The 26,801-nt window shown below is 35.9% G+C and overlaps 1 protein-coding gene across 4 annotated transcripts in view; it reads left to right on the top strand.

Moving 5' to 3' along the window:
* Positions 1-26,801, top strand: part of MICU3 (mitochondrial calcium uptake 3) — a 53,364-nt gene that overhangs the window by 508 nt on the left and 26,055 nt on the right. For all 4 annotated transcript variants that reach the window (XM_085058877.1, XM_085058876.1, XM_085058873.1 and 1 more), the window contains exons 2-7: positions 10,692-10,845; positions 15,321-15,352; positions 16,178-16,256; positions 19,577-19,624; positions 20,964-21,046; positions 25,970-26,041. In XM_085058877.1, coding sequence (XP_084915003.1) covers positions 10,692-10,845; positions 15,321-15,352; positions 16,178-16,256; positions 19,577-19,624; positions 20,964-21,046; positions 25,970-26,041 — 468 coding nt within the window. The remainder of the gene's footprint in view (positions 1-10,691; positions 10,846-15,320; positions 15,353-16,177; positions 16,257-19,576; positions 19,625-20,963; positions 21,047-25,969; positions 26,042-26,801) is intronic.

Raw genomic sequence — 26,801 nt, 5'->3', positions numbered from 1 at the left:
AGCGTGGCCGCGGGAGCTGGCGCGCCTTGCCTGCCACTCGCTGTGTCAGCCCTGCGTTTGGCCTCTGGTGCTGTCCTAATCGAATCTTCCATTAATAGAAAACGCTGGTTTGCAAATGGAACAGCTCCTGGCAGCGCAAACCCTGAGTTTAGCTTTATACTTAGGACAATTATCTTTTTAACATAAAATTTTCTGTAGAGTTTACACTGAACTTCGTAAGAAGTGACAGCATTGTGACAAATAACGGTTCAGTTGGACTAATTCAGAGAAAACTCCGGTTGAGTAACCAGGAGTAACAAGAAACAGTCGATGTTAACCTGGAGAATGAAGTTTCCTGTGATAGGGAGGAACTCCTGCACCACAGCATATGTAACATATGGTAATGGTAGGGTTGGGGGGGGTTTCATTAAAAAATGTCAAGAGCTGTGATTAGGTAGTTTATCAATGTGGCATCCGCTAAGACTGGAAATCAGTGGTGCAAATGGCCTGGTTCTACTATACCGAGTTTATTTTATACTGTCTTTGAGAACAGAATCTGCGTTTGTGCAGTGGAGGCCTTGTGCCTAAGTGTGAATGTTGTTAGCCCTTTTTCTCCTGCATTATTAGCTGAAAGGCAGATTCTGTTGGCAGCATTCTTTATGAAGGAAAGTTGAATCTGTTTTTTTTGTTATTCATGGTCTTGTGTCTGGCGTGTGTTTCTGTGGCACAGAGGACTGATGACAAAGTATTTCAGTTTTTCATAGTGTTTTGTTTTGACAGAATTTTATGTTGTTTTTCTTAACCAGTCTTAATTCTCACTTTTCTTTAAATGGAAATATTGCTGCTGCACCCTTGAAAAGTCAATGAATTTGCTGGGATGTGTGATTATGAATTTTCACATACATCACTATAAAAGCACTGAGGTTGAAAATTAAGAACTAGGGTTATATTTTAGTTACTGTAAAACTAAAAAATAATTATATAGTACCTTGACAAACACTGAAGACAAACACTGTCTTGAAGCCAAACACCATGCTCCTGTGTGGAAAAGGGCTCTAATTAATTTGGTTTTCTATTTGCATAATGGAAAATTCGAAAGATTAACTTGAAATGTGTCCACTCAGTTTGTGTGCCCGGGCTAAATTCAGACTGACATCTGAGAATATTAGTTTTATGTTGCAGGTTGTTATTTTTGAATGATTGGTCTAATTGATTTCAAATTGCATGTCTGAGTGCTCAGGATTCCTGAAAAAATATCCTTTCCATTGAAGCCCCCTAAAAATGAGGGTCAAATAGCTGTGGAATTTTTGGTCTGAGGTAGTGGGTTCCTATGCTTTTTTTTTATTATTGACTCTTGTCCTGCAGAATGGCTCATGTGGCAGTGGGGAAAGACCATAGCTTGAAAGAAGATCTAGATGGGGAGCTACCAGAGTAGTTTGACCATAAGCTCTATCTGTGCTCCATTTATAATTGCCCTCTAGACCTGTGATGAGCATCAGCTCTTTCATTACAGATCTCTAAAACATATCCAGAGATGGAAAAAAGGATATATAGTGTTCAAATTGCATTGAAAGATATTCATGGTATTCTGCAATGGTATTGTATTGTAACATCCTTTGTTAGAAAGCTGAATTAGTGTTGTCTGAGTGACAGTAACCTTTTTAATTCCTAATTTTAAGTGCTGAGCTTTCACCTTTAATAGAGTGTAATAGTTTAAAAAGTCTAATAACTTTGGAAGTAGAAAATTCTGTCATGAAAAGTCATAAATGTGTCAGTGTTACTAGGATCAAGGTTGGAACTCTTGGATCTACTGCAGAGTGTTTAGAGCAATGGTTGGAGAATGATAATCTGCAGCTTCTGTATAGATGAGTTTGATGGAACTGTGAGGCATGTTTTGCTAGGAGATTTTTACAGTTTTATCAGGTACTGATAAAGACCAAGAAAGAATGATGAGGCTCAAGTATCTTGGGATCCTCCCCAGATTCTTTTATATGTTTCTTTATTCCTGATGCACAAAGTCTGGCATTGTTTTCTGGGGTTTTCTAGGTTTATCCTTACTCCACTTTCCTAGTTCCATAGTTCCCCATTTCATTTCCAATCTCATGCTGCTTTTCATTCCACCAAAGCAAATAATGCAACAGCTCTTCTTTTTCCTCCCTCCACCCAAGCCACACTTTTCTACTTCATCCTTATATTTCCATTTGCATGCTTCTTCCTTAGTCTTTCCTGTAGCAGCATGCTTTTCCCAAATGCTATTTACTTAGATCCTTGGAAGCAAGAAGTGGTGTCTCTGCTGTCAGTGTCTTGGTATAGAGATCTACAGTACCTGGTAGAAGCAGTTACACTGAATGTGTCTTGCATCACCCCTGGGGGACAGAATAATCACTAAAAATGACCCCAGTACTGGCGGTAAAGGGACCAGCCCTTGCAAAACTTGTCATCCTTTCCTTTAAAAGCTAGACAGCTGTAAAATATGGACTTGTATAAACACAGACTTGACAGAGAGTCTTAAAAATTTTGTAAATGTGAGGGGAATCTGTCTCCTCCCATAGTTTTTGTGTTAATTTAAAAAAAAATCCATTCTGCAACATTAATAGATGATGGATAACTTAATTTTTAAAGTTTAACACATAGTGAGTTTTAACTGGAAAGAGTATCGCAGTGTAAAGTTTTCAGATATTCAGAGGGTTCAGGAGTATTTAGGGTAGCTATGGCTGTCTCAACTGTAGCATTGTGGTTAACCTTGGCCAGCAGGCACCACATGGTACCACACAGCCACTCTCTCATCTTCTGGCAGTGGGATGGGAAAGAGACTTGGAAGTGTAAAAGCAAAGGAAAATAACCCATGCCAATAACACAAAACAAGGAATTGATTCACTGCTTCCTGTGGGCAGGCAGGTGTTTAGCCATCACCAGGCAAACAGGGCTCCATTACATGTAATGGTGACTTGGGAAGACAAATGCACTGAATGTGTATGTCCATTTTCTCTTTCTTCCCCAAAGCTTTTATAACAGAGCACAATTATCATATGGTATGGAATCTCCCTTTGGTAAATTGGGGTCAGCTGTCCCAGTACTGTCAAACTCCCACTTTGTGAAAATACTCAAAGAGTCAAGTATATTTGTATCAGCACATTTTTAAGTGCATTAAGTCATGAATCTCCACACTGTGAAATGAAGAACAAGACTTTACCTCAAAAAATTTAAGGCCAGCTCTCCTAGGGAGGAGACTTTCCTGCCTGCTCAAAGAGGATGCTGTTCCAAAACATGCATAAGCATCACTTTTCCAAAAGCCACTCGTAGCAAATGTTATTTCATATGTATTGTGCATTTCATGTCGTAGGTCAATTGCCAAATGTAGGAAGACTGCTCTTTGGCTGACGACATCTGAATGTCCTTGCTGGCATCATCCTGAGGATACTGCTTGCCAGGCAGCTGTAGTGAGAGCCATGCGGAAGGAGAGTGAAGGATTACCTTTCGTCACTAATTCTGTGTTCCTCATAATGTTAAAAAAGGATTATGCATATTTGGGATTGACAGATTGAGCTACTAGTGTATTTTAGTGTTGCATGCAGTGAGGCATATGGACATATGTAGTTGAGTGTATCCACTGACTAATTCTTCTTGACGAGCCTCTAGAGATGAAGTGACTTCCCTATGAAAAATGCTAGAAGGACTGATATATTAGTTACATTGTTACCCCAAGAATTTCCTGTAACAGAATTACATTTGAGCATGGTATTTTTACAGCATTTTAAATACATTCCAGCTTCCAATGCTTGTAAACACTTAAATATAATGATGTCCTTATCTCAGTGAAACGGGATCAACTAACAGAATTGTTGGCTGTACTACATCTAAGTAGTCTGCTAGAAATACAACTTCAGTAAGCATCAAAACAATTTTGTCTACTTTGGGATTTTCCCACACTGGGAACCTGACGGTTAACCTTTTGGCCACCCAGCATGAAAACAGAATTGTGCTACTTTTATCTACATGGGAGCATATTAAATAAGCCCGAAGTCAAATATAAATGAAGGAAGTTAGGAACAGCATTGCTTTGAAAACCTTTGTATTTTAATAATTTGCACAGATTCTCATTGATGGAAGACAGATTACTTTGCAAGCAAAAATTCAAAGAAAGTTATTCACTTGAAATAAAGATTAAACTACTGTAGCAAACATATTTTTGACTGCAAGCAAAATGTACCTTTAGTAGTAAACGTTGGCTTCTTTAACTAAAATAGACTCCTTTATCTCAGGTGGAAAAAGCAAGAGAACAATAATTTAACTTGGAACACAGTAAAGTTGTGAGATTTTATGTGATACTGCTGGAGCTTTTTGCCTCACATGCACACACATAATGTATATTTTTAACTATTTATTCTGCAAAACATTTTGCATTATTTGTGGATATTCTCAGAATTTGGGATTTTGAGAATTATTCTGGGTTTTGATAATGGATTCTTGTAGATTACTTCTGCAGAGCTTTATGAGCTTCTAGGCATCAAATTTTTAACTTACAAAAATCCTCTGTCTGGCATTTAAGCTTATCTCTATGGGAAAACTAGATATTTTGTCACAGAATAAAACTTACTAATTACTGACCTAATGTTATACAAGACTCACACTTGACAACATTTCTTTTGTGTTTTTTAATAAAAAGAGTAATGAGGTACTGTTTTATCTTCTGCACTTAACTCCCAATGAATTTGAGCCATATCATTGCCATTTATTGATATTTTCAGATAGTCCAGGGTCATAACTGCTGCAAAATTTTAGCTATTTTAATGTCACTGTGGGCTCATGCCCTGTGTTAGGCCTTGCATTGTCTTATGCCAACGTAAAGTTATTGTATGGATTCACTGGAAGGCCATGCAGGTTAATTCATGTTGTACCAAATTCTGAAAGAAAATGTTTCTGAGGTAAGAACATGGAACATGGGGCCAGAAATGGAGATTAGCCCATGCTTCAAGGAACTTCAAGGAGTACATGGAGACCTTTGGTGAAAACACCAGACTTTCAGGGCATTTTGACTTGTCTCTGTTGATAGGCACAGTACATGAAAGATGAACCTGAAATGCAAATGGGTTTTGAACACTGAATTTGCTTGATAAAAAACCTAGATTTTCTTCACTCAAGTTTTTGCTGTGAATAGAGGGAGAAAATAGTGAGGGGTGTCACTCTGAAGAGGTTCTGCAAGGAGTGCTTTCAAAGTTGATTGACTTAAAAATGTCAATTGTCCATAACAAAGACCTTCCTCTAAAGGCCAGCTGCTTTGTGACACATGTGGTGGTATTATTACAACAAGCAGGGCTTTAGGTGGCCCTCTTTAAACACAATACTTACAGAAAAGAGTTTTTAGTATTATATTATGTCGCTGTTGAGCAGCTAGCAGAGTAAAGAGGTCAGTTCTCAGTGGCAAGAAGGAAAGACCTTTATTGTTTTGATTTCATCATATATATAAAGTTTTCAAAAGTCACCCAGATTGGTCGGCCAGAAGCCTCCCCCTAGGCCTGATTGGCCAGGCCTGCACCGTCCGGATCTTGGGACACTGTTTTTAATAACATCCAAACTTTATCTTTATTTATAAAACACAAAAAGAATTCTCATGGGAAAAGCCTGTGCTAGGCACAATATTAGGTCATTGAAACATGTTAGTGAAAAAGCGTTATCATCATGTTTTCATTTGCATAATAAATTTGAAACTTTTGAGGCCTTTTTCCAGGTATTTTAGGCTGTTTGTAGCATAGATTGACAATGACAGCACGCATAATTGAAGAATGATACTCACCCTTCAGAGAAGTACCCTGCCAAATTACTATTTGGTCTTCAATTTAATTTTTACCTACCTTGTTTCAATAAAAAATGTTTCCCTCTGCTTCTTTTGCCTGATTTGCATATAAGTGTTGAATCTGTTTTATGCATTTTAGAAAGGGCTTTGAAATGTCCTCCATGGGAGAATTAGGTATGTGTATACACAATTCTGTGTTAGGGAACAGCAGGAAAATAGGTCAAGATAATTTTTTCTCTTCAGCTGATTTAAACACCTGAAAAAGGTGCTGTGTTTCTCTCTGCAGTCCTTCTGCAAGAGTGTGGCACAGGAGGATGGGGTGAAATAAGGAGCAACGAGGTACCAGAGTTTGAGGGAGGAAGGGCAGAAGGATGATAACCATAAGTTATTTGATTAAATATAACTACTAACACTTAATTTTTTTTTTGAGAATAGGGAAAAGATAATATATTGTTTGTGAATTCTTGCAAGCTTCAGTCTTGCCTCTTTTTATTTACTTCTTGAGTTGTGAAGTTGGAAGGATGGAAAGTTTGTCTACCAGTTAGATTCTTGGTTTGTGCTGTGGACTTTTTTCCCCTAAATTTCTAATAACAAAGCCGGTCAGTGTATATGTGCAGGTAAACCAGAGATAATCAGCTATACCTAAAATTAAGGTAATACTGCTATTGGGAGATTTGTGACTTTCTGTGTGAAGGAAATGGCCATGTCTGTTTTTTAAAAGACAGAGAATTGTAACATGGTACATAATTATAGTAATCAGTAAACGTGTAGCATGAAACAGTCTACCCTCATTTGTCATAGAGATGTACTTCCATGGAAGTTTTTGAAGATAGTTGGTAATCACAGAGAGGTTTAGCCTGGATAAGCTCTTGAAACTTCAAATAGAAATTGGAAGCCTAGTGAATTCTGTTCACTCATTCACCAGCAGTACCTTCCCTGAGGTGTTCAACATCTACTTTCTGTGCCTTGTTCATCGAAACATATAATGGTATGGTTTGGTTTGGTTTGGTTTGGTTTGGAAGGTACCTTAAAGATTACCTAGTTCCCAGTGTCCTGTCATGGGCAGGGATGCCTTTCACTAGACCAGGTTGCTCAAAGTCCCATCCAACCTGGCCTGGAACACTTCCAGGACATCCACAGCTTCTCTGTGCACAACAGCCTGTGCCAGAGTCTGACCATCATTCTTTTCACAGTAAAGAATTTCTTCCTAGCATCTAATCATAGTCTACGTGCTTTCACTTTGAAGCCATTCCCCCTTGTCCCATCTCTACATGGCCATGTAAAAGTCCCTCTCCAGCTCTCTTGCCGGCCCCCTGTAGGTACTGGAAGGCTGCTCTAAGGCCTCCCTGGAATCTTCTTGAGGCTGAACAATTCCAACTCTCTCAGCCTTTCCTCACTGGAGACGTGCCCGTTGTCTCCATTGCTGTAGTAAGATTGCCCAAGATGGGCATAAATATGAAATAAATCAATTGAGAGCAATTGGTGGTGTCACTAAGATTTTCATACTTGCCTCATTGCGTTATTATTTGCAAATGCTGGGAAAAACAGATGTTTTGTTATTATGTGTTGAGATTAATTTCTTAAATGAATGCCTGAAGAAGTGCAAATTGAGGTAATACTTTAGAATGTCCTGTTTTTTAATTAGAATATTTGTTAGTTCCCAGTAATTACAGCTTTTATACAAGAGAAAATGTTCTGTATGTTACATAAATTTTTAAGCATAATAGAAGCAATAAAGCTCTGACAAGAAATTTGGACAAAAAATAAAGTTATTTCCAAAGATGTTTTTATTTGTCAGTTTGCTAATTGTGTGCCTGGAGTCTTCTGCAGCCAAATTTTGCTTTTATTTGGACATTTAGTGTGTGGACCAGTGACCCAAATACATTGAAGCCCTGGGTACATTTATTTAAATTCATGTTGGCTCAATAGCAGAAATAAGTTGTTGTGATTTTTTCAGATAAAACCACAAAGTTCCAAATAAAGTGGTGCTTTTAGTCCTTGGAATAAAATTATGCTTAAGTTCACAGTTTTCCCGCACTTGAACTAGGTGGATCTTGCTGCTGGAACAGGTGGTATTTTCTTTTCCATAATCTGTAAGTTCCTGTGGCCTAAGTTTTGAAACAAGTAACTGCTTTTGTGGTGTACATCCAGGCATCTGTCTGGCTTAAAAATAACACCACCAAAAGAGAAGTTTTCAGTCAGACCAGTTCCCTTATCCAGTTTGATGCTTGGAAAAGTGGACATAAAGCGCCAGAGCACGGGCAGGCAGGTATTGGGCCTTTAAGAGAGGTACTCCTCTTTATGGGGGCAGGCTACGTTCCTATCAGGTTACAATGATTTTGAGCCAGAGCATGAAAATCGGCATTGCTATGTAGTCAGAGGGAAACTAGATTGAAAAATGAGGCAGAAAGTAAGGCTTTGCAGACCTGAGCACTGACATGCATGTCTTTGAAATTCCATGTTTGCAGCATGTTATTTTATACTTGCAGTAGCATAGAGTCCTTAAGATAATGTTGAAATATGTGTCTGAGAATTTAGCAAATGCTTTTCTGAGCGTCTCAAGCAAAATATTAAGCAGTAGTACCTGAGACAGTGAGAATTTCTTGAGAGAGCAAAGAATCTCAACATGCTCTCTAAGTTCTAACAGTGATCAAAACTAAAATGATATTCGAGAGATACACTATCTAGACATTTCCCTGATTGTGTATGATTGATTATGACTGACTACAGTTGATTATATATACAGTGTGTGTAATACGGCCTTGAAGTTGTTTCTTTTCTGAAAACTGACTTTGCAGAAATACTGTTTTATTACTCGTGTTTACAACCTGAATGTATTAATGAGCATGTTTTTAATAGTGATACAATAACATATGTACCAAAAATCAGATAGATTATTAAACTTCAAATACAGGGATAATCAGTGTGTTACTACAAGCTCTAGCAAAACAGCTGAGTTGTGTAATTCCCACATGAAGGCATAGCTTGAATGCCACAGGACTGCTGAAGGATCAGTAAGACCAAAATATTCAAATAGTGAGATAGGACAGAAATATTTTGGCTTGCATGAGAGTATGTGAGAAAAGAATTCAGCTTCTTTCTATCATTTTAAGCTGACTTTGTAGGTCTGGCAGTTAGACTTTATTTTTTTTTCTCCCTGTATTTAATCTGGTAATCATTTGAAAATTATAAAAAACATGAAGCCTTGTGTTCCTTCTCATCCTTCTCAGGCAAAAATGCAGAATGTCTGTAGAGCAGTCTACTGAAAAAATACTGTATAAGTGGGCTTTTTTTTTCTTACTTTCAATGACAGGTTTGTCTGTTGAAACAAAGCATTTTCACACACACATACATGAAGCAATACTTTCAAAAGTACTAGAGACAATCCAGAAAGAGAAATACAGTCAACAGTCTTTTTTTCTTATCGAAGGCTTATACTGAGGGCTAAAATATCCTAGATAAGATGTTGAGTAATAAGACTTCTCTATAAAACATCATCTTTTTTTTTCCCTGATAGAAAGTGTTTGACCTCTTCTAGACACATTCATTTTTGATGTTTCTATTCTACAAATCTAAGTTAATCTCCTAGTTAAAACAGAGCCCACAAAATTTTGTTTGGCTGCAGTAGTCTCACTAATGTTTCATTTTTTAAGGACTTCTGAAAAGCTGAAGAAAAGTGAGGCCAGATCTTTGACTGAGCATTTTTATTTGACACAGTATAAAATGTGTCTTTGCTTCTAATTGCTGAAATCTGTAATCTATTCTTAGAAGGGTTTTGGAAAACCAGTTTCTGTTTGTATTTGAGGACAGTTATCTCCTAGTGGACAGCCACTGCAGACATCTTTCAACTTATGTTTGGGTTCAGATGCTTCTCTGAAAAACAGAGTGTGTTTGTCTGTTTTCTTAGTTGTTAAAAGAAAACAATATTAGTTAAATTGTTTATCCTTAGTTAGACGAAGAATTTTAGGAATACTGTATGCAATGAAAGGAATAATAAGCAAGTTGGGATGTTTCATTGAGAAGATGCTGCATTCCTATTTTAATATAACAGTAGAAGTTACCTATACGATTGTTCTTCCTTCTAGGAAACAGTTTGGGTTTGGTTTTTTCATCTCTGAAAAAATGTTGAAGATACTTACATTTTCTTCAAGATAATGATCCCACAGAGGAGCTTGCCTCACTATGGACTAAAAATACTTTTCAGATAGCAGTAGCATATTTTCTGTTAAAGGTTTGGCAGTGTAACAGAAAGATATAATAATTTAGAATATTTACAGTTTTGTACTACCAAGTTTACGTATAAATCAGCTGGACAGGAAATACACCAGAAACTCCAGACATAAACTCTCATGATATGTGAAGTTAATGTCGTATTACACTTTTGTAACTCTGGAATTGTAATTTGCTCTTCTCTTCTTCAGTTCCCCCAAATATGGGAACTTTGCACTGGAATATATTATGGAGGTGTCTTGCCTACAGCTATCAACAGCTTCATTCTATACTAAGAAGCAATGTAGAAAAAGTATTACTCCATTCTCTTGTGGAAATATCGGAAAACTTAAATAATTTTAGAAGATTTGTTTGAGGTCTGCCTGCTGAAGTTACAACTTCCTTGAGTTAAAGTTGCCCCTTCTACGACTCAGGAGCTGAAGTTCTTCTTTTTTTAGTTTTTTCTTTTGAGGTTGGGTAGTACCACCAATTCCAATGCACAAAGTTTTGTTGCCAAAGTTTTAGAAGACTGAAAATTATATCAATAAAATCCTGGTTGTTGTTTCAGCTCTTATTATACAAAAATATTTGGATGTGTTTGACTTTATGAATTATCGCCTTTATAGTAACACTTCCTTTATGGTGAACTTGGCAGGTGTAAATAAAAACCCTTTTCATACCTTAAAATTGTGTCCTTCTGTCTTTGAAGCTTACAGAAGACAGATCAGACCTTGAAGATTTACACCTTTACGCAACTCCACGGGAGCAACGGTTTCGTAGGTTTGCCAGTTTAGAATTTGAAGGACAGCTATACATGACTCCATACGACTTCATTCAGGCTGTTACAAGTGATGAACCCAAACGTAAGCAGGAGTTTTATAATTCTAAAACTGCTAAGGAGAATGTCTGTGGTGCATGTTATTTTCCCATTTGCTTTTGATTCCTACTTCTGTTTCTGATTTTAGTAAAAAGGTACTCCATCTTCCAGAATTTTAGTTTTGTGTCCAAATGCATGCAATCAGTATCATGACTATTACTCAATTGTAAACGTCTGTATGCTAGTTAAACATTCTTGTCTTAAATGTCATAGACAGCTCAACAGTCATGAAAGTTGGCAAGTTAATTTGTGCCATTTGCATTTACACAGTTTCTTTCTGAGGAGGCCTGTATTGCTGTAAAACTCTTGCTTCCTCTTCTGTATAGTTTCTCTGTAAGCAGGCAATATATGCATTCTCTGAAAGACTTCAGAAAACATATAACTGTATCATGAATTTCTAAATAACATGCTTTGAGTAAGAGTTTCAGTCCCCCAGGGGATCAGCTTTCTACCCTTAAACATTGCCAGTGTTAGTAGTATGTGTTAATTAATAAAAAATTAACTATGAGCTTTAGGTCATTTATTGTAAAATCTTTGCTTTAAGTATCAAAGATAAATAGTAAGGCGATCCCTTTCTGTTTTAGTTTGATTTCCTGGCCCTCAGGCTTGCAGTGCATTGGTAGCAGCACACACTTTCGGGGGAATTGTGAATATCTTTGCTCAGGTGTGACATGTGTAATCACTCACCTTAGGTTTTCCTTTCTTAAGTCTACACCACAAAGCTAGTATGGAGAACAGTGAAAAGCAGTGCTAAAACAGTCAGAGGAAGCTTAAAGTTCTGTGCAGATGTTGGATTGTTCCCCCTTTGTTCTCTTAACAGCAGTGAAACAAGAGGAAAGAATTCAGTCATGGCACATCAGTGATCAAGACTTCTGTAACTTTTGAATAAAGATATAATCTCATTGTAACAATGAAGACAGAAGATAGAGCTTAGATGGTGAAAACTTGCAAAACTTTGAAACTCTTACCAGAAAGCAAATATTTTTTGCTTTGCAGTTAAAAGATAGGAAGCAGATTGCTTATCACACAAGTTAATACAAATACACATCAACACTTTATATCTACTTCCTCTGCCCAGACCTTCAATTCTTCCCTTTTTTGTTACTGTGGAGTTGGGTTTCACTGTGTATGATCATGAAGCATTTGTGCTATATATACTGGACATCATTAAAACTTTTTAATTCCGTTTTATGACGGCTTGGTTGGCTAGGCCACACTATATGTATGATTTGCTATTAAAATTTTTCCATGCTAATGAAATTTCTGCTTCTTCCTCTCACAAAGCAAGTATTCCAATTTTAAAAACAAAAGCAAACCAAAAAGCATTGAGCTCATCAGGACATTCTGTTTATCTCATGGCAAAGGAGAAGAGATCTGGAGTTCAGCAGTCAGGCACACTTCTGAGTTCAGTGTAGCAAACCTTGTTTCTATTAAAAACCTTTCTGTTTATCCAGTTCACCTCTGAGACCGAAAGCAAAACTAACCTGGTGTCAGAGACTGAAATAGTTCATGCCTCAAACATTGATATAAAGTTTTGCTCATTATAACAAAAAGTGTATAAAGAAGCTACAATCAAAGAAACCTCCCTGAAGATACCTGACTGGGACTTTGGACTGAGTCAAACTGCTGAGATTAGATAAAGGGAAACCTATTGTTCAATCATCTCAAGCTAAGAGAAAGGTATGCATACACAAAGGCCAAAGCCACCAGCTGTGCTGAGAATCATCCCTGGCTGAGTTTGGGGTGGGGGCAGAGCACAGCTCCCAGAAGCCAGGTTTACACAAACTGGCCCAGCTGTGGAACCCCCAACCCCACAGGCCACATCCACGGGACTTTCACGTGAGAGGCAGCTGAGGGGGAGTCACAATCCATCACAGACCCCCCAGAGTGCTAGGCCTGGCACCACAGGAGTGCAGGTGATGCAAGCAGAGTCTGCTGCTAGAGGCTGCCCCCTCCCCCGGGGGGACATGCCTGGACACTGCCCCTGGCCTGAGTGTATATTAACCCATGGCATTCTGTGCTTTTCGGGGGGACCACCACCACCGAGAAGACCGGCTGGAGAGGATCAACGCAACATCGTTGGGATCCACGGATGGTGATATTTTCTCTTTCCCTCTTTCTGTCCCCCCCACCTCTTTTCTTACTTCTCTTTTTCTCTCTTTTCTTCCCTCTCTCTCTCATATTTTCTATCAAATAAAACTTATACTATTGACTGGCATATGGTCTCGTTTGTACCTTAATTCGGGCAGAGGTATTTCTAAAGAACCTTAATAATTGGATCATAACACCTGGATGTCTTTTAGGTTTTGTGGTATCAGAGATTATGTGGATGGCAGAATTTTTTTAAATGATTATAACTAAGTAGAAGTGGATGACTTTGTTCTAGTGCGGGTCATATTGTCTGGGACATTGGGATGGAAGGCTGATAAATAGGAAGTAATAGCTGAAATAGATGACCCACAGATTAGCCCTTCCAGCTTCTCATCTCTGACTATGGTAATTTTAACCTTGGTACTGCAGCATTGCCAAAGTACCACTTTGTCTCCTTGGGCAAGTCAATTTTCTGTCTTGCTCTATTGAAGGTAGTACATTTAAGGAAGGTGTTTTTCTAATAATACATTCTAAACATTTTATTTTGTATTTTTGGGGTCATTTTATAAATAACTTGCAAGTTGTATATAATTGGGTCTATTCGGGCTGACATACTAGACTGTCTATATTTGCATAATACAAAAAGAATATTTACCTGGATTTTTTGTGAATGAAGACTAGAAAGGTCTTGACTTCTGTCAAAAAGCAAAAATGCCCTTTGAAGCATAATAATAGAAGCTCTTTATGACTGCTTTATAGAAAAGCTAATAATACTAGAACTGAATGAGATTTGTGATGGAGTGAATGCGTCTATTGTGATTGATTTACTTTGGAAATCATGTAAACCCTACAAAAGTCAAGAGGGTGTTCACTTCCTTTTTTGATTAAACACTAACTAATATGGTAAGAATATATTTTCTTTTATAAAATGTAACTTTTCACTCCAGGTAGTTATTACAAAAATATAAAATAAATCCTACAGTTAACTTTCATTTGGGAGCATACATTGTTTTTAAGAGTCATTCTTGATGCATTTTTATAATCTGAATATATGTTTATATCTGTAGAAAGGAAATTAAGAGAAGGGGAAATATGTTTTGTTCCCCTTAGTGCTAACAGTAGTAAATTTAGCCTAATACTGACCTGTAAGAAGTGTATATATATATATATATATATGTACATATACACATAAATTTTTACTGATTTATATAGGAAGAAAATATGTATATAATGTATGAGACTGAGAAATTATTTGATTGGAAATTAGATATATTTTTTTATGGTAGGCATAAACATATATGAATTTATATGGCAAATGAGGTTGTTTTAGGGGATTTTATTTAGTATTTTGAGACAAGACTTTTTTTGAATTAAAAAATCAAACTGAAAAGCTCATGAAAATCTGTTAGCTCATGTTTATGATGTTGTTTGATATAACTCCACCATAGTTAGAGTGGGGTTTGTCAGTAGTCTTGCTGCAAACCTCTATAAAGATGTAAAATTAAAATTTCAGTCAGTTTCTAAACATAAGCTAATGAAATACCATAGTGAGTACCTTCTGTGTTGTTTTAATTATTTAATGGAGCATGGAGTTTATTATCTGAAAGGGATTTCTAATAGAAGTGTGTCTTGCTGTATAAAAAGAAGCCTTTACCCACCAAAAAGTTATGGATTTGCCACATAAAATGCTACTTTCTTGACCTTTCTGGATTCTGATATTCACAGTGCCGTATCTTAATATTGAATCTGTGCAAATATTTGTTTTGAGAGGGTGGTGATGAACCTCAAGTTTTGAATTTTTGAGTGGTTATGGACAGCTCTTGTTTAATTATAACTAACAAACAATTGAGCCTGACTGAGGCTGGAATAGGAAGAACGAGTCTGAGTTAGTAGGAAGGGCTAAAAGGGGTTTTAGCACTTGGTGTAGTTTCAAGGGCTTTTTTCTGTGTTTGCTTTAAAAAGTATGAGTAGTCCCTGAAACAAGGATCATAATTCAGGCCTCCTTACAGTCTGCATTTTACTATTACTGCTACTAAATAATCATTTCAGAACACTGACACCAGGGGTTAGCATGAATGCCCTCTTTTTCCTGTTAAATGTTTTAAGGATGTATTTTGGAGGTTGAAAGTCTTTTCCCACATTGAAGCAGAGTTGGATTAAAAATTGTGTGTCTGAATTGGTTCTTTAAAGTTAGGACTTAGGTATGCATTAGGCTAATTCTTTTCTTAATAACATAAAGGGAGTTATACTCATGAAGTAAGGCAAATACTTCTTTGTCTAGAAAACGCAGTATAGAATCAGTCCAGTTTTTATGACACCACATTAGCATAACTAAATGCTGTGCATTCATATCTTTTTCTTTTGTTGCAGATGCTAAAAAGTGGCGATCCCTTTCAAAGCAGGTGAGCAATAATTCCTGCGATGTCTTATAACCATACATTTTGGTAGTTAATTTCATTCGTGATGTAAATGTAGAGGCACAGCAGAGTTTATTTACTTCATTTTTGTCACTTCATACTCAGCTGAATCCAGAATCTCAGATATTTCAGCAGCTCTCCCTGTTTTGTTGGATTTACTGACTTTCTCAAGCGTCTGTCAGTTACTCCCTCAGTCCATATCTGACTGTATTTCTCAGTGTCTAGTTGTTATAGGTGTATCCAAAACTGCATGAAATACTTACACCACTCTCTCCCTTTTTTGGTGTTTAAGTGTCTCTTTCTTTTTTCTTGCTTTTCTTTTTTTTTCTTCTTTTTTTCCACGTTTGTATAACTGCAAAAGGAGTCTGTCTGTTTCCCTGTATTTTAAGTAAAGTACGTCCATATTCATGGGTGAAGTTTGCTTTAGTTGAGGTTGAACGTTTTAAAAGAGCAGTCGCTCAGATTTTGTACAAAAACCTTATTGAAATCCAGGGGGCTTTTCCTTGCCTTCAGTGAATATGAGCAGTGCTGAGTTATTTCAGCCACAAATACATTGCATGTCTCTCCAGCTCAGCAAACACTTAGTATTCATGCAGATGAGTAATTCTTGCAATAATCATGTGTGCAAAATTTATGTAGTGCTTGAATACTTCCAAAATCATGGTGGTAACTGAGGTTAAATTAACTGGTAGATTTGCATGCAGTTCCTTGTCTTTAATATTGAGATCCTAGAATTTAATCGTAATCTATTAACTACTTCATTAAATACTGAAATATATGCTTTTACATTTTGTAAACCTTCTTTTTTAGGAACTGAATCAGATCCTTATGGAGACACCACCAGTTTGGAAAGGATCATCCAAACTTTTCCGTAATCTTAATGAGAGAGGTGATTGATGAGAATTTATTTTCCTGAACCAAATTATCACTCTATTAACTTTTTTATGATGATGAATTTCAATCAGAGTCACATTTTCAAAAAGATAAAAAGTACTTGTTGTTGCTTTCTACATTTAACAGCATGGAAAAGTTCCAGGTAGTCTCTACAGTGTTTTAATGATGCCATCTTACTACATCTAGCTTCTTTAAGTAATTGGGGACTCAGGGTTTGTTAAGCTGATGTTTGAACATTTCGGGTTCAGTTTGTTGCTGTGCGTGATCTCTGGACTATAGACAAGATATTCCAATAAAGACACAATGTCTCTTTATTTCTTTTCAATAGGTTCAATGATGTGATTATATCTAAAGACAGTAGTAGTATCTTATATCACTGAATAAGCATTTTGTCCACAACACAAAAAGACAGTTTCAGAAATATTACATATTCCTTTAAACTCTGCAGATAGGGTCTTTGGTAGCTTTTAAAAATCACACTGTTGGTACGTGAAGAGCCAAGAGTCACTCCTGGTCTCCTCTGTTGTATTTTTTCCCTTCTTAATAAGCTCTGTTGCTTCAAAACAAAAAAACATGGGAAAATAAAACAATAATGGCCTTGCAGGCATTTAAAATCTATTTATGATAAATAATCCACATATTTCTTTGCTTGTATTAAGAATGGCAAAGGTCTGGTGGCACATTTGAAATATTTTTAAAAGCAGACACAAGTACTTGTTATAAAATAAAGACACTTTATGGATCTTTAAAATAAGCACACTAGCAACAGAATTCCAATCAAATGTGTGCGTGTAATTGATTAATATAATTCAATTGCAGCTCGAATTTATTAAAGAAGTACTCTCAGAGGAGGCTCTCTAGTGCATGGAGGCACTCACTTTTTTTTCCTGAGTTTGCAGCCAGAACTCCAGAGAGGTGGAAATTGGCACATCTTTGCATTGTATTTCAATGTACCTCTTTGCTCTAGGCTACTTTGTATATAGTCAGAACAGCTGACTTTTGAAATATTAACTACAAAAAAATTCAGCCTCAGAACCTGTTAAATCAATACATTATCAGTTTAAAAAAATCTATCAAGTCTGTAATAAAATGTCTGCAACATGCGCGGTCTTGATTCAACAGTATCTTACTCCAGTTTTCTGCCAGTGAAGTTCTACAGAAGTTGATGGAATTGGAAGGACTCAAACTGTCAAAATAAGATGGTAAAATTAGTAATAGACTTTAGCAGTTGGGTATCTTTTCGATCTGTTTTTTTAAAAAGTTAGTGCTGTTGTCCAGTTTTGTAGGTAATGTAAGAAAATGTGATGGGTCTTATGACTGGTAACGTAAACTGGTGAAGGAAATGGAGATAAAATTCAGATCTCCTTAGTAATAATTTAGTCTTTATTTTTTTGTTTCTTACTAATTTTTGTTAAAACATGCACATATGAAGCAAGTAGCAAAAGCCTATGTCGATTTATTTTGCCATACATTTACGTAATTCAGCTGAGGGATGCAGATTTATGCCCACTGACCTAAAGTTTTTGTTGTGTTTTACCCTTGAGTGCCCTCCTTCTCTTCTCTCTGATCTTAGCATAGGTTTTTCTTTCCCTTCAATCATCATTTCAGAGCCTCTCTCCCATAACACTCAGAGCAATCAATCAGAACTATCTGTCTGCAGCTACAGTGTGCCAGTACAAAGGGAGAGAAAGGCTTTCAAGGCTGTTTATATTGCTCTCTTAATACGTGTGATGGACTGCTTGACAATTGCACTTTCTTCCTGTTTTACAACAAAGAAGGTGCCATCAAGAAAACAAAAATATATATTTACATTTATTAACTGGCTATTGAAGAATGTTTTACATCACTGAATTAGAACTTTTGAGGTATCTGATTTCTTGATAGCTGCTTGTCCAAACAGATTCAAGCAGGCTTTTGAAAACTTAATTTCTGCAAGCTGCTGTATAAAATCGAGAAGATTAAGCATAGAGCATGTTTTACTTAAATGCTTGTATTTAATCATTGCTAATCTTCAGTAATGTGTAAATTGAGGAAAAGAGTAGGTGGTATTAAAAAGTTCTTAGTAACTTTCCTAACTAGATCTACTAGCAGTGATAAAATCCTGTTTCTGAAGACTTAAATTTGCTCTTGGATCAAAAGATGGGATATGAATTATAATGGAAGTAAAATCCACATGAATGATACAATGTTTTGAGTTTTAACTGTACAGGTTTTGCAGTGCAAAAAAATTCTGATGACTGTTTACATAGTTTGTCACATATTCAGTTAAGTTAGATTTTAAAAGATATTTAAACATCCAAAGATGTTACTGTTTTTGGAAAAACTTTTGCACCTGACTTGGACTGAAATCAAGGAGACAGCCAGCAACTTTTGAAAATCCCAGCTGATAGACATCTTTACTCTCGGGCATCTAAATACCTTTTTTGCACTCTTTTGAAATAATCTAATATTGTGGTCTGACTTAACACTTCTGGCTTTGGAGGACAGACAAAACCAATTTGTTAGAAATCAGAAACAAGTTTTCCTAGTTCAGCCTCAAAAATCGTTGGAGCTAAGGACTTTTGGGAGAGCTGCAAGTCATTGTTTTCAGTTCTTACTGAGCTATGAGATGCTTCACTTCACTGCTGCTGTGGACATTCTGCAAGGTTTTCTCTTTACCCCTTATCCCAGAGCTAGAAAGGCACAATTTATGGTACCTGACATACTATTTGGGTATTAACTTCAGCTCTAAATTTTGCCTGAATCACTTCTGAAAAGGACATGCCATTCCACACTGTGATTCCCTTTTGTAATCTTGCAAAAAAAAATGAGACCAAGTTTTCAGCTAATATAGCACATGCACTTACAGAGCACATATTAAAGTCAAGAACTATATTCAAATGGTGTGTATCAGGAGGAAGCAGTATTAATGTTCTCAAGGTAAATGTTTTCATACTGTTAAGGAGTATGGGAATGAATCACTGGTGGGGTTTTTGGAAAGAAAATTGAATGCATCATTTATATTAGCTTTTAAGAGTCTAGCCAGATTCTGTTTAACGAGCCATGCTCCACTGACTGTAGTTGTTTATTTGCCATGTTTAATGTACTCCTCCCCTAACATACTAAAATACAAACCCAAATAAAAACCCCAAACCATAGGTCAGTATTGTAGACAAAAAACTTATCGACTGGGTTGAACAGTTACATGCATACAAGTATGAATATGCATATGCACATGTACAAAAATTGTCCTTATATATAGATTCGGTGTTTTCAAGTTCAGGATGTGAAAACGAGGTGAAACTAACATGACATAACTTTTTTTTTTTTCTTCAGGTGTGATTTCTTACACAGAATATTTATTCCTCTTATGTATTTTAACAAGTAAGTATTTTTGGGGAAAAAGTCTGAAAGATTCCTTAAAACTTCAAAGATCTGAATGTGTGTTAAATTGTGTGTTAAATTACACCTTCCCTCCCTGCATATAGAAAAGCTACACCATACATCTCTATGTCCACCTGAACCTCTTATGCCCTTCTGGAATCTTGTGTAATGCTTTATTTAAATGCCTTGTTATCTAGAATTTTAGTGACTGTTGAGGAAGCTGTGCCATATGCTTCAGCTAAACCTCAGTTAAGAGCTTAAATTTATTTTCTAGTTTGAAATTCCTACAAAAATTGTTGTTCAATTTGCTGATGCTCATAAGGGACACTGAATATAGGGAGAAGAGAAAGATACACATAATTACTGGTTTGTTTCACCAGTTAGTGCATAATGGGTAACATCAAAGAAACAATGGTAAAATATAAAGTATTTATGTCAGAAAACACTAACAAAATTGAATAATTATTCTTCTATCACCCATAAAACTGAATTAGAATAACTTAGAGTAAACTAAGCCTGATCCAGATTTTTTTAATATATATTTTAAGAGGCGTTTTCTGGGAAGAAGCAAAGAATTTTACTTGTCTTTCACTTGTATGTAATTAAACCATTTCTACTGGATTCATTAGTGGGTTTTTTCTGGACATGAACTGGATTCCTGTTATGAATCAGAGCTGGAACTTGACCCTGAACCCTTAGTATCTTCCACTACTGGATCAGTGGATGTTCTTCCATTATTTGTTTGTTATCTGGATTAACTTTTTGCCATAATTCATTCATATTGCAAATCACTGGGTATCCCCAAAATGTTGCCTAAAGGCTTTACTTACAGTTACCTTCAAAGTTGCCATGTTGCAGAAATAATTTAAAATTCTAATTGGTCTCAAATTTCAATGGCTTTAAGCATGTAAACAAGAAAATGCTGGGTGTCTTTCAGCATAACATGTATTTGGACCAGAAGTTGCATCCTGTACTTTTTTTTTTCAAAATCTTTTGAAGTGTCTTTTAGAACACTGTGTTTTCATAGAAAATTTCTACATATCTATGTTTTATAACGTGAAATGGACTCTACCTATGAACTAACAATCTTTATGAGATATTATTCTTAGAAATTTCATGTTCTGTTTCTACTTTTGTGCGCATGCCTTCTGTTTGCGTAACATGGGTTATACTGTTTTACAAATGTTATGATTTGCATTTACTGTGTACACAAATATCCTGATTTAAATAAGTTTAGGGTCTGGCTTTTCTGAAGGGACACCAAATGATTTCTTAGAGTATTATATTTGCTTTCTTTCCAAGGAAATAAATAATTGAATGTTTGGGGTTTTTTTGGCAGAGCCACATGCAGGTTTTAGGATTGCTTTCAACATGTTTGATACTGATGGAAATGAAATGGTGGACAAAAAGGAATTCTTAGTGGTATGTATATTTGCAATTTTTGATGTAATCTCGAAACTAATGTGATAATGTCAATAGTTATGAGAATACAAGTTATTCTTCACTGAATGTTGTTATTAATTTGCTTTATTTAATATGAACAGTTATAATGTAAAGTGAAAATAGAAGCTCCTTCTTAGAGTGCACAGGATTGTATGTCATTATTTTCGAAGCTCAGTTCTAGTTTTTTTTCTGGATCTTTTAATTGCTACTATAGTTACAGTTAGTAATAAAAATGTTTTAGTGGTTAGCAGAGTTATTTATTTACTATAATGATGAAAGAACTTGTAAAAGAACCTTTTGCTGGGAGACCACCTCACTTTGCCATTCATTCTGCTGATAATCGCAAGTGACCTGAAAATACTGACTGCCATAATGTGACACTACCATCTGTTTTAGACAAGATTTGTAATGAAATAAAACATTCTGTACGTATATCCATAAATCCATGTGCTGAAGCAATTTGCTAAGCTGGGATTCAGGGAGATCTTTTTAAGGAGAGTATTCCTAAAAGCAGAATTGACTTTGACCTGAATGATTTCCCTGTGCTTGGGAACAGTTGGCAGGATATCTAGAACTTGGCAGTAGTTTGGTTGCATCCAAGGTTTTGTTACGTTACTAATTTGAATTACAGTATTTTTCAAATTTGAGTTTTACTGCGTTTACAGCTTGGAAAAAGCAGTTCTGTAAATTCTTCTTATTAATTATTTCAGCAGAGCTTATTTTTTTCAGGTTAGAAATGTAAACTGTTCTAAAAAAGCCCAGACTTTGAAAGAAAAATTCACATGTTGAGATTTGAAAATGAAGAATAATTTGGCACTTGAAGGAAAATCTTTGAAATTCTTGAATCATCCACTATATATTCATTTTGATCATGATAAATCTGGTATGTGCATCTTAAAATTTGAATACTTCGTAAATTTTCATAAGGTAGTAGGATCCACCGAGTTCAGGATAATGATTTTTGCTTAACAAGAGGGCTATTTTAGATTTATGTTCATTTAATATGCTATCTGATTTCAAAAGAAGGGGGAGGAATAACTAGTGCTATTCTGAATAAATGTCAGTGATTGATCATTAAAAAAAAAAAAAAGGAAATGCAGAAAATTGGCCAAAGTTAGGGCTTCTGAGTTTACATTGACTGTGTGGCTTTCTGTTAAAAAACTGCACCATAAACCAGAGATCTCTAAATTGATAGTGTCAATAGGCAGCAGCTACCTAGGGTTACACTGAAGCACTCAGTTATGGTGAACATAGGTTTTGACATTTCTTTAGAAATTAACATTTAAAATTTTATGGTTAGTGGTGTAGACAAGCTTTCTGAAGACTGCACAAGGCCTTCATTTTCTACTGAACAAGTACCGACAATACAATAAAATATTTATAAGAATTTAATGAGATGTTTTTTAAAAAACATGTGTAAAAGACATAAATTTTATCTTCATACATTTTTGTGTAGTTGAGCTTATAAATAAATACAGTAAGTACACATGAGGAAAAGCTCAGTGCCTTACTGAAAAAGATTGAACAAAATACAAAGAATGAAACAGACACATGGAATGTATTTAAGTTTCAAAGCCCAATTTATTTAAAATAAAGACACCCTAATTTCCTGTGTGTGGTTTCTTAATTGATTCAAATAAACTATGCTAACCTAAAGAAAACAGTAATATGGAAGAAACTCTTCTCAACATACTGAACCTCCCTCAATTCTCCTTTTCAGGGAAGTGAGATCTGAGGTCTAGAGGCTTGTTCTGGTGACATGGCTTAAGCAGAACAGGTGTCATTTATTCTGGGAGGTGACACCACTTGCAAATTGTGGCATACTAATAATTTTTTTGTTTTCTGTTATTAAATACATCCTTGTATGTACTAGTTCTTAATAAGCATCTCCTCCAGTTGCAGGAACAAACCAGCAAACATTGGATTATTTAGCAAAAGGAAAAATAGAGGAAAAAGAAGAAAAAAAAAAAAGCAAGCATCTTTCATGATTCAATTAAACAGAATGTGGTGGAATAGACTGGCAAGTTTGTTTGTAAAAGAAAAAAAGGCTTCCATTACAACAGCTAAATGGGAGGAAATTGAAGCAAGAGGCTTTGTCTTTCAGAAGCTGATGCTAAAATTGAAATAAAACAAGCATATAAAGTGGGGACCAAGGACAATATTTAACTATGGATATTGCATCTTTCTAGCTATGCTTTTATAGTCCTCTTCACCTCCTGCTATGTATTTGTTCTCTGTCATGATCTCTGGCTAAAGTTTCCACTTATCCTTTGTCTGTTAGCAGACTTGGTGGATAAAAGAAAGAAGGTAGAATTTTCAAACATTAGATACACTGTCTTCCACCTATGGTTGTATTTAACAGATCTGTATAGATTAAAACAGAGTGCAGCTCTGCTTCATTAGGTGTCAGTGACCCTTCAAAAATTAGATCAAAACTCTTAAGTGAGAATGTTAGATCTCAACTGAAAAAGACTAAAATAGGTAGGTAGATAAATAATGTTTGTGTAATAAAAGTAAGTACGAAAATAGAAGTTGGTTCGGTGATGCTGCAGCTGTGACAGAGCTAGCCCCAGAACATACATTTGCCACCTTTATTCACGTTTCTTGAAAATGATGTATCATATCCTGTGTGCCTGGAAGCAGGAGACTTCCAACTTCAAAAGTTGCCATTTGAACTGTCACGACATTTGCAAAGTAGTTATCCATTAATTACAGGCAGCTATTGCAAAATGGGTAGTAAATGCCATTCAATTTTGCAAATAAAGAGACTTTGAAGAGCTTTGTTTAGGGATCATGTGTTGTGTGATTCTTGAGGAAAACAGTATGTGTACTGAAGAACTGAAAAATACCTAATTTTTCTGATAACAGCTGTATTCTTTTTGTAAATGAATTCTGTGGTGTTTGTGCTTTCCTCTTTGCTTATGTCATAGAGGTGAGGTCAGGGAACAGAAGGATTGTGTTGCCTTGTTACAGGAGATCTTGTTTTTGCTGCCTTCAGCAGTCAATCTCATTATCCTGTTTCAGACAATGTTCCTATGAAAGTACTCCTAGACCTTTTTGCATTCACTTCTTTACTCACTGGTATCCTATAGCACTCTATCTGAACAAAAGATCCATTTCCAGAAGTTTAGCAAGTGCCTTAATAATGCATGCAACAGAATCCTACTCCTTTTGCCTCTGTGGCAGGGGAAATACATCCAAGGATGCCTTGCTTTTTACGGATCTTTTTGGTTTTTCAATTACTGCCACTCTTCTCTCCTTCTTGATGGCTTGTCACTTCACTTTTCACAAGGGATTTTCTTTCTACTTCTCTCCATTAATTTAACTTTTTTCATTGCATTGTTCTTGGTTGCAAACTCTGTAGTACTGTAGGCCATCCAGCTAAATGTCCTATCATGACTCTTTCCCTGTCAGCGTAACTTAGACTAACTTGTGCCTGTAGGTTTGCAAAAAAAAATTAGAAAAAATATAGCAAGGTCTGTAAATTGATCCCATACTCAAAAATAGATACTGTGACACACAAAACATTCTGATCTGTATTTGCCTTATAGGAAATTCTAGAACTCAGTAGTCAATTTTGGAAATTCATGAAACATTTTTTATAAATGTTTTTTCTACTTAATCACTAAACACTGAATTCTTTCATTTCAATGTTGTCATACCCCTGCAGTAAAGCTGCTGATCCCTTTGTCTTAGTCATCTATCTGCCTTCTCTGAAATAATAATCCTGAAATTTAGTTTGGAAAATTTCCTTGCAAAATTTATCCCACACACTTTATGTTTCATGTTCTAATCCTTGTGGAGCTCTGTGCACATGCCATTACAGTATCATGTTTTACCAGACTTCTGGTAGGTAAAATTGGGCCTTTGGAAGGACTGCCACAATTCTGTCTGTATGCCAAGGCGTTTGGTTCGGAAAATACCATATTCTAGATAGGAAAAATTTCTCAGATCAGGGTTTATTCCTTTTCCAGCCCATTCAGAGGATAACAAATGCTACGTGTGACACTACAGTATTTTCACATGCAGTTTTTTAAAAGCATAAGTTCTGGTAAAGATCTATATTGTATCATAGTTAATACTGCTCTGTCTTGCTAAACAATGTGACACTTTTTTCTAATATTTTGGGAACAGTAATTGGTATTAATATAAACAAAATATCTAAATAAATAAGATACTTGCAAAGAAAGACAAGTAAAATCCAGTTCTTACTCTGAAGACTTTACAAAAATAAATATGCTTAAGAATCTGTACGTTTGAAATCCTGTATTTGAGGTTTTCTCAGAAGTCATGTTTAAAGCTTGTAGTGTTGAGATAGTTGTGAAAGGGGTATTTTACAAGACCTGAAGGTATTCTTTGAACACACTTGAAAAGAAAGGGTACTTGATAAATTAGTCTTGAGTAGTAGTTTGTTGCTGCTGAAGAGGAATGTTTCACCCCCACCAGGTGTTTCTGCCCCTCCCTTGTGCCAGCAGGAGTAAGAACTGATCAGGTTGGAAACTAACAACAGGAAAAAAAGATTGATCCTGCTGACTGCATAACCACACAGATACTAATTAGGACCTGACAAGAAAGGATATGCCTTGAGGTGGTGAAAAAGGCCTGAAGTCCCCCTTTTTTGGCCACATTGGCTGAAGAGGATAGTCTTAGTATTGTGCTCCCAAGTAGAATTGTTACCCTTACTTTGTGGAAAAAATATTCCCTTTTTTCCTTTATGTGTGATGGTTTAAGTCACAGAAGGAGCATGAAGACATGAGTATCCACAATAAAGCATCACGGAAACTGATATTTCAGTAAAGAACTGCATTTTAATACTGTGTGTAATGTTCCTTATAATAAGTGGTTATTATGCACATGAAACAGGCTGAACACTAAATATAAACAAAATGGTTTGTTTTTTAGCTCCAAGAGATCTTCAGGAAAAAAAATGAGAAGAGAGAAAGAAGAGGAGATGAGGAAAAACGTGCAATGCTGGTAAGTAAAATGAGAAAAGTTGCATCTGGTTGTTTTTCTGCTTTTATTTATGTAGGACAAAATTATGTATGTATATATTTCACTGAGCACTTAAACACTAAATTGATATTGTTAAACAAATATGCATAAGTTTATATGTAGATAAAAGCAATATTTACCCTGAACTGCAGTTACTGAAAAAAAAAAGCAGTTTATAAAAAAAGTAGTGTTTCAATACTGTAGCACATGTTATGACAGTAGCATTGACTCCATTTGGAGTTTAGAAATCTAGGGAAAAGTGAATAGTAATGACCCAGTGTTACTGTCTGTAACAGTGAGAGATCTCCATGGGAAGACCAAGCTATACTCTTGCTTTCAGAACTAACTGAAGCTGTTCATGTAGACCTACCGATCCTGATGCTTGTTACCAACATAGTAGTTTTAAAACAGCTTATGAGATGTTACAACTGAACTTAGATTTCACATTCAAATTTAATTATTTTATTAAATAATGCTTACGACCAAGGCAAAATATATTAATCTGAATAGATTTTAATGGAATATTGTGTACTCACATAATGTCAAATTTGCATTTCTTGTGAGTGTAAGGTAAGTCAGAAATAAATGAGTGTGTGATGGCTTGTCTGAAGGATGGCAGCAGTAGCAGGTACTTATTTTACAGCTGAAAAAGTAAAAATAAGGGACAAATCTCTGTCAAACCCATAGGAGAAAAAAACCCCATGTTCATTTGAACTTTGCATATTTATGGAAAAAATTCCTT

This window comes from Lichenostomus cassidix, chromosome 4 (genome assembly GCF_008360975.1).
Source record: "Lichenostomus cassidix isolate B80296 chromosome 4, HeHo_3.0, whole genome shotgun sequence".
Taxonomy (NCBI): Eukaryota; Metazoa; Chordata; class Aves; order Passeriformes; family Meliphagidae; genus Lichenostomus; species Lichenostomus cassidix.
The sequence above is the reverse complement of the archived record's forward strand: the minus strand, read 5'-3'. Positions and strand labels throughout refer to the sequence as shown.